The sequence below is a fragment of the Pseudonaja textilis genome, chromosome 13 (assembly GCF_049901715.1).
Source record: "Pseudonaja textilis isolate UNSWEBS1 chromosome 13, rPseTex1.2, whole genome shotgun sequence".
Classification (NCBI taxonomy): Eukaryota; Metazoa; Chordata; class Lepidosauria; order Squamata; family Elapidae; genus Pseudonaja; species Pseudonaja textilis.
The window spans coordinates 16,384,895-16,392,518 of NC_142002.1; the positions used below are offsets into that span (position 1 = coordinate 16,384,895).

The 7,624-nt window shown below is 48.6% G+C and overlaps 1 protein-coding gene across 3 annotated transcripts in view; it reads left to right on the forward strand.

Moving 5' to 3' along the window:
* Positions 1–7,057, forward strand: part of ALPK3 (alpha kinase 3) — a 48,611-nt gene extending 41,554 nt beyond the window's left edge. For all 3 annotated transcript variants that reach the window (XM_026709933.2, XM_087941484.1, XM_087941485.1), the window contains 3 exons: positions 751–971; positions 2,552–2,600; positions 3,841–7,057. In XM_026709933.2, coding sequence (XP_026565718.2) covers positions 751–971; positions 2,552–2,600; positions 3,841–4,183 — 613 coding nt within the window. In that variant the 3' untranslated portion in view covers positions 4,184–7,057. The remainder of the gene's footprint in view (positions 1–750; positions 972–2,551; positions 2,601–3,840) is intronic.
* Positions 7,058–7,624: the final 567 nt, after the last annotated feature.

Consider the following 7,624-nt stretch of genomic DNA (forward strand, 5'->3'; position numbering starts at 1 on the left):
TCGTTTTCCACAATGGGTTTTTTTGGTTGGGTGGTGGGCAAAAATCAGCGGTAAATTCTGGAAACTGGCAAACAAAACACTGAAAATCACAGTCCCGTGACCACCAAGCGCGGCAAATAGCCACAGAAAATGCGAGGCAGTTGATAAGGGCCCACAGTGCGTTCGTGTGACCGCAGGAGTTGGAGGCTGCCGCTTTTAGAACTTCAAAAACTGGGCCATAAGTAGCAGTGGGGAGGAGCGGTGCCGTGGCCTAGGGGCAGAGTTCTCGCCTCACAATCAGGAGGCTGTGAGTTCGATCCAAGATAGAGGCAGATATTTCTCCGCCTGGGCGCACTGCAAAGAGATCTGCTGAAAAAAACGCCGCATTGGTGACAGGAAGGGCATCCGGCCATTACAACACTCTGCCAGCTCCAATTTGTTTATGAGGTCATTAAATGAAGAAGGCGATGATGATAAATAACTCTGTTGTCACTTTGACTGGTCTAGGGGGAGGTTTCATGAATGACCCAAATTTGGCGGCGTAGAGAGAAAGAACATCCTGATTGTGGTCAAATATATTTTGCATTACAGACCTCAGCTTGCTCCAGAATGACTAATTTTTACATGTCCAAGAACTCTTGACTGGTGACCCAACTTCCCTCTTAATTGACCCAAACTTCCATCCTAATTGGGAGATGATGGCCACATCTGACGTGTCAACCCAAGTAGATGAAGTTCCCTAATTAGGAGCGCTCTTTTTCTTTGATACAGGATAATCCCACTTTACCTCATCTATCGCCCCGCCAACAATATTCCTTATGCAACCATGGAGGAAGACTTGCCTGGCTCCTTTCAGTGCTACTGTGGACGAGAAGAAGGTGGCAACCGGTTGGCTCCACCCAACCCCTCTGAGATTGGACAAAAATGCTCCGCTTTCCAGCACTGGCTTTACCAGTGGACAAATGGCAATATCTTGGTGACAGACCTGGAAGGTGAGGCTCTTGTGCGGGCCACAAGATTGCACCGTCTAAAGTTTTAGGAGAAGGCCTGGCGGGAGGCAGGTCAGATTGTGATGGCGGAACCTATGGCATGCATGCCACAGGTGGCACGCAGAGCCATTTGTGCAGGCACGCAAGCCCCAGCCCGGTGGTGGGTTTCAAAATTGTTTTTACTACCAGTTCTGTGGGCATAGGTTGGTGAGCGTGGCCATGCGACTACCGTGTTTCTCATATAATAAGGCCGAGTCTTATTTTTTTTTGAGCCCGGAAAAAATGGCTAGGCCGTCTTTTCAGGGATGACTTAATTCTACCCCCTTTGCATCTTCGGGTGGGCGGGCAGCGATGGCTTGGATGTTGACCTCGGCGTTGGTGGGGCACTTCGTATCAGGGTCAACGCAGGCAGCACCATATCCGGGTGTGCAACAAAAGTACTTCCTAACGGCAATCCCTCCCACCATTCCCCCCCATTTCGCATGTTTTAATATAGGCCTTAATTTGGGGGGAGGGGCTTAATTTCATTTCATGCCTATAAAACATGCTGGGACTTCCTATTGGGGGAGGCCGTATGGTTGGAGAAACAGGGTAGGCGGGGTGTGGCTTTTTTTTTTTTTGCTTTTTTGCTGCCCCCACCCATTTTGGGGAGCTTCCTAGCCTCAAAGGAGCCTCAGGGAGGGGGGCATTTTTACTCCCCTAAGGCTCCTCTGGGCTCTGGAAGGCAAAAAATGGAGGCGGGGGGCTGAATCCCACCACAGCTGATCGTATCTACAGCTGATTATCGGGAGGGACAAAAAAGAAAGAAATACCTTAGGTGAACGTCAGGCGGGCATAGTAAGTGAGCATCGGGCGGGCGGGTGACCGGATTGGGGGCGTGGCCAGCCAGAACTTATTACCGTTTCGGCGACCGATGCCAAATTCTTTGCTACCGGTTCGTCCGATCTGGTGCGAACCGGTTGAATACCACCACTGCTCCAGCCAAACTTGCCTGCACTGCACATGCGCGCACCTCCCAGCTGATTTTTGGCCTATTTGAGGCCATTTTGCGCCCTCCTGGAGGCTCGAGGGAAGCCTCTGCAGCCTCGGGAGGCTGAAAAACAAGCCTTCCGGAAATACCGGAAGTGCCGAAACGGGCCCGTTTTTCGGCCTCCAAAGGCTGCAGATGCTTCCCGGGAGGGCGAAAACGGCCTCCAACGGACCAAAGATAAACTAGGACGCATGGGCATGCACAGTGCAGGTAAGGGGGTGGGAGTGTTGCACACGCATGTGTGTGTTTGGGGGGGGGCAGGGTGCATTGCATTGTGCGTGTTGCATGCGCGTGGCTTTAGGCACACCGCAACCAAAAGGTTCGCCATCACTGCCATAGTTGGATAATGTTCCTCCTGATGTTCTGAGGCATGCTGGGAGTTGTAGGCCAGCAACAGTGGGAGGAAGGTAGACCTTTGCACCTCTGCTGCAGGTGAATGGATTGAGGCTGGCTTCAGTGTGATGCGCTAAGGGTCAGCATGGCGCTGTTGCTGAACCATACATGAAGCGTGTAGTGGACCTACTTTACGATTTCACCAGAGCTTTTCTTGCAGGGGTTGGATGGAAAGTCACCAATGTGAAGATTGCTACCAAAATCAAGGGGTAAGTAACCACGTTGGGTAGCTTTCAATCCAGGCTGGATAACTGGGCTCTACCACAGTGAGCCAAGGCTAGAGCAAGGGGTTGAGCTAGAAGACCTCCAAGATCCCTTCCAGCCCTACGATTCTATATTTTTGGCACATGAAGGAATCTGCTAATATCATTAACTAGGCAGCTTCTCTCTACCTGCCAAATAATAAGCCGCTTCAGCACCTTATTATTCAACTCTCAGCGTATCTCAGGGCATCATCCTTCCATAATAGCTCCCTTCTAGGATGAAACCATGATCATAATGTCTTGCTGTGTCTGACTTCAGCGCAGTTCATACTCCTGAACTGGGAATCTGTGAAATCTTTGTCCATCATGGCTTAGCAAAAGACTAAACTCTTGTTAAACTCATGCTAAACTCTTGTACAATCCAGACCAGAGGATTCTGATGGGATGTGGGCATTTAAACCTTGATTAGTCACCCACAGGTCTTCTGTGTTGACCTGAAATCCTTTGGAATTTTCTACGGTGCTTATTAACACAGAGGCTGTCTCTCAGATGTCAGCTAATCTATCTATATAAAAGCAAAATACTCCTCACGTATCATCACAAAATCTCCAGAACCGTAAAGCCTACAAATCTGAAATTTGGCACATATGTTCCTCTTGGCTTCTAGGTGCTCACTAAGAAAGGATTTTTCAAAATGACCATTAGAGCATTTGTATTATTATTATTATTATTATTATTATTATTATTATTATTATTATTATTATTATTATGCTCTGATGCTAAGGAGTTCTACTCCCCCTCCCCACCTGAAAAGAAATCTCCTCCAAATGCAAAACACAAGCAGAGGAGAGGAGTTTCAGTTTCAGTTTTAGTTTCACAGCACCAACCAGCTTTAGTACAGAATAGTTGAGCTAAGCCACGCCCAGGCTCCTTGCTGTTTCCTTCTTGCTCACACAGCAAATACTGTCTCAGTTTCCAAACAGCCCTCAACTCTCTCACACCCCGACAGGACGCTAGCCAGAGGAATACCGATGGTTGCTGATAGGCAGAGGCAGAATTTTTTTCCCTTATTTTCCTCCCCCCAAAGTAAGCCTGACCACATCATTTCGTAGCGAAGCACGGGTATCCAACTAGTCCATGAATAGATAGAAGACCAGGGAGAAGCATCAGCGAATCCCATAATTTACGAGCATGTCAAAGATGGATGGGGAATGTACCTTGGGGAGTAACCTTCTTTCTCTGACAGGTACCAAGGCCTGAAGGAGAGCTGTTACCCCAACCTCCTCAATCACTTTGTGACCTCCCATCAATGCAACCGTTACTGTGAGCTCCTTGCTCTCAAGAGCCTTGAGGTTCCTCAACCACCCCCGAGAAGCAAAGGTTCCCGGAGCCCCAACGTGGGCCGGAAATCCTCGTCAGCCCAATCCAGCCCTCAGCTCCAGAAGAAAGGCCTCTCTAGTCCCCAGGCTTCCAGAAAAGGGTCTGTAAGCCCCAAGAATGCCCGGAAAGGTCCAGAACATGTGGCGGAATCACAATCGACAGCATGGCCCAAAGGAAGAGACGGCAACAAGGCAGGACAGCTGCAGTGACGGGCGGTGGGGGCCATTCAGCCCTACACCTTGTGTGTGCCCGAGGAAGGGGGCGGGATTGCCTTGTCCCCCTGTTGGCTCCCCCCACTTCTGTCCAAGTGTGAGGTCTGTGTGTGGTGTTTGATGGAATGAGCCACGCTCTCTGGGCAGGTTTGGAACCCCCTCAGGAACGATGTGTGAATGCAACCGTGTGCTCACTACCGACCCTGCAAGAGAGTCCCATCTCCAGAGTCCCATCACATGAGCCTGGCCCTCTGTGGTTCTGTTTCTCCTTAGTGCTTGGGCCGTGCTTTGAATATCGAGCCTCTCTTAGGGCTCCCAATAGGTTTGAAGTCCAAGATGGGGGTCTGGACGCCAGGTGGCTGGGCTGTAACACAGGAGTCACGCCCTTGACTGCAATGCCCTCCCAACGACCCAACGCTCTCTGCCTTTCCCATGATGGAGTGGGCCAACCACCATCCCAGTCAAGACTCTTGAGAATGAACTTGGGCCCAAGGCTCTCTTCCCGCCCACACCCAAAAGACCGCCTAGGAGAAAAGAGTTGACTTCTTCCTTCTCCTCGGCTGCTTCTTTGATGGGACTCCATGCGACGTGGCCGTGGCGGTATCTCCTTGCAGTGTTTGGGGACAATTCAAGCGTCCAACATGTCACGGGAGGACATTTGGACCCATCGACTGAGGCTGCTGTGATGAACGGAAGATTAAACCCTTCCTGCTCGACTTCCTGTTCCATCCACTCCTGGTGCACATATTTTGCACACCGAAACCTCTGATTTCAGTTAATGTTTTGATCTCCCCTCAAGAGATCAAAGAATAAGGGACACATTTGCTGTCAGAGACTCCGGGACATGAATATTCAAAGCGGATCTGTTATATTTCTTACCTGTGAATGATCACAGATAGCTCGCATTCACATCACGGGCTGAACTTGGTTACTGAAGTAATGTGGGTTTTTTTGCTAGATTCACATCATACACGGACCTGTAAGTTAACCAAAGAAGCTGGATTCACACACCAACCCCACCCCACATGCCTCCCAAAGAGAAACTGGCTTAACCAGAACCAAGTTCAGCCTGTATGAATGCAGTTCCTAAATTTACAGCTGACAAGGATATTGTATGAACACAGCTATAAGTGTGCTGTCTGGGTTGCAGTCTTCCTCAGTCTAACTTCTTCTAGATGTGTTGGGATTAGCCAGGATTCAAAACCTTAGGAATTCTGGAAGTACAGATCCGTCACTTCTTGAGGATGTAGAGTTAGGGAAGGCCTTTTAGATCCAAATCTCTCTCTTGAACAACTTTCTCTTGGTTCACTTTATATATTTTGCTTTTTTTCCAAATTTCCCCTTAGCAGATAAATGCAAGGTGTGTAGTAGTTGCCTTCAACCAGCAAGATTTGAAGCGCCACCTACTGTCAAATAAATTGCCTTTAGCCTCCAGAGCAGAGGTGGGTATTCAGCAGGTTCTGACCGGTTCTGGAGAACCGGTAGCGGAAATTTTGAGTAGTTTGGAGAACCGGCAAATACCCCCTCTGACTCGCCCTGGCCCCATCTATTCTCTGCCTCCTGAGTCCCAGCTGATCGGCTGGGTCTTCTTTGGTTGCCCTGCACAGGAGAATGGAGCTGGAAAGCAGGTTAGTGGGGTGGGGAGCGAATGGGGATTTTACAGTACCCTTCTCCTGTCTTGTCCACTACGCCCACCAAGCCACACCCACAAAACAGGTCATAATTTTTTTTTAAATCACACCACTGCTCCAGAGCTCAACTGAATTACATGTAGGATGGAGATGTCACTCAGCAAGAAGATCCTGAACATAGGTGCTCCATTGACTGTCCCTTCAACCAAAGACTACTGTACAAACCATCACAATCTGGAGACCTGCCACTTGTGAATAAACCTCTATTGTCTTCCATCATACCCTTAGACAGAGAACACCTTAGGAACCCCAAAGGAACCCCCCAAAAACGATGTAAGCAGCAGGGACGGGTGAGGGACATCTAGGTTTAATGGGTGGTCCTTCTAAAACGTTTTCTTCCTGCGCCATTCAATTGGAAAACAATTCATTATAAATATTGCCGGCTTGATATTAGTGCTTGAGTTGCCCAAGTGAAAGAAAGGAGCTGAGTTCCCCTTGCGGACTCTTCCCCGTGGTGGGTCATCCAACGAACCATGTAGAACCTCATTTGATGTATCGGAACTTCTGCTGAAGCTGTGATGTTGAAGTGGCAGGGCCAAAACTTGTCTTCAAAGCTCCTTTGAAGGTGCAGGCATGAAGTTGTATGCCCTCCCAGGGGTGGGATTCTACAGGCTCGCATCCATTCGCTAGAACCGGTTGTTAACATTCTGAGCAGTTCGGAGAACTGGTTGTGAGAAGAAATTACAGGGCTAATCCTGCAAGGAAGGCAGGAAGGAGACATTCTGGTGTTGCTTACAGAAACTGCCTCTCCGTTAACCCTTTTTACATTCTTGGCAGGACTAGACTTCCTGTCTCAGGAACTTCTCTGGAGGTTTTTTTTTTTCCTCCTTTGCTGGTACTTTGCTTGTGTGGAGTGACCATTCAAAGTTACAATGGCACTGAAAAAAAGTGACTTATGACCATTTTTCAGACTTACGACTGTTGCAGCATCCCCACAGTTATGAGAGGCCAGGCGAGGCGATGCGTGCCTCGATGTGAGTGATGTTGAGCTGGCCATGCCCAGCCAGTCACATGACCACCAAGCCACGCCCACCAACTAAGCCACACCCACAAAACCGGTTGTTAAAAAATTTGAATCCCACCCCTGATGCCCTTGTATAGGGTTTACAAGAATACAGGGAGAAATTGGGACTGATTGGGTTGTGTAATGCTGACTCAAAATAAAAATAATAATAATAAACAACTTGGGGTTCAGTAGTTACTGAATAAAGTGAAACAGGATGTAACTTGTCTGTGGAAGCAGCTGAGATCTTCTCTGAATTTTATGTACTGTACGCGCATTTCTCTGTCGAAATCTGGCTGATTGCCAAGACTTTGGTAAGCGTAGACTTGAGAACACGGTTTCTTGGAAAACATGAGTGAGGACATCGGTTTTATTTTCAAAACAAGTAATTCTGCCATCTGCAAATTTGAGGGTGTGTTGTTTTTTTTTTCATTACTCAGGAAGAAACTCGGAGGTGAGTGCGGGTTTCCGGCTGAGTGTAAATCTGATTGAAATTCAGCAGGCTTATCTGTGGGTAGACGCAGGCAGATAGTCACCTCTGCGACTGAAGAGCCAACAGAAGTAGAAGGCTGGGTGAACTCCTGGGGTTCAACTGCATTTGGGTTCAATTGCCGAAACACACACACACACACACACACAAAGAGTTGGCCTGGGCCATCCCTGCTGGACCCCTTTCTTGCATTGTCACAAAATCAAACCTCTGAAAGGAGTGTTGTATTTGCACAATGGAGCACTTCGAACCTA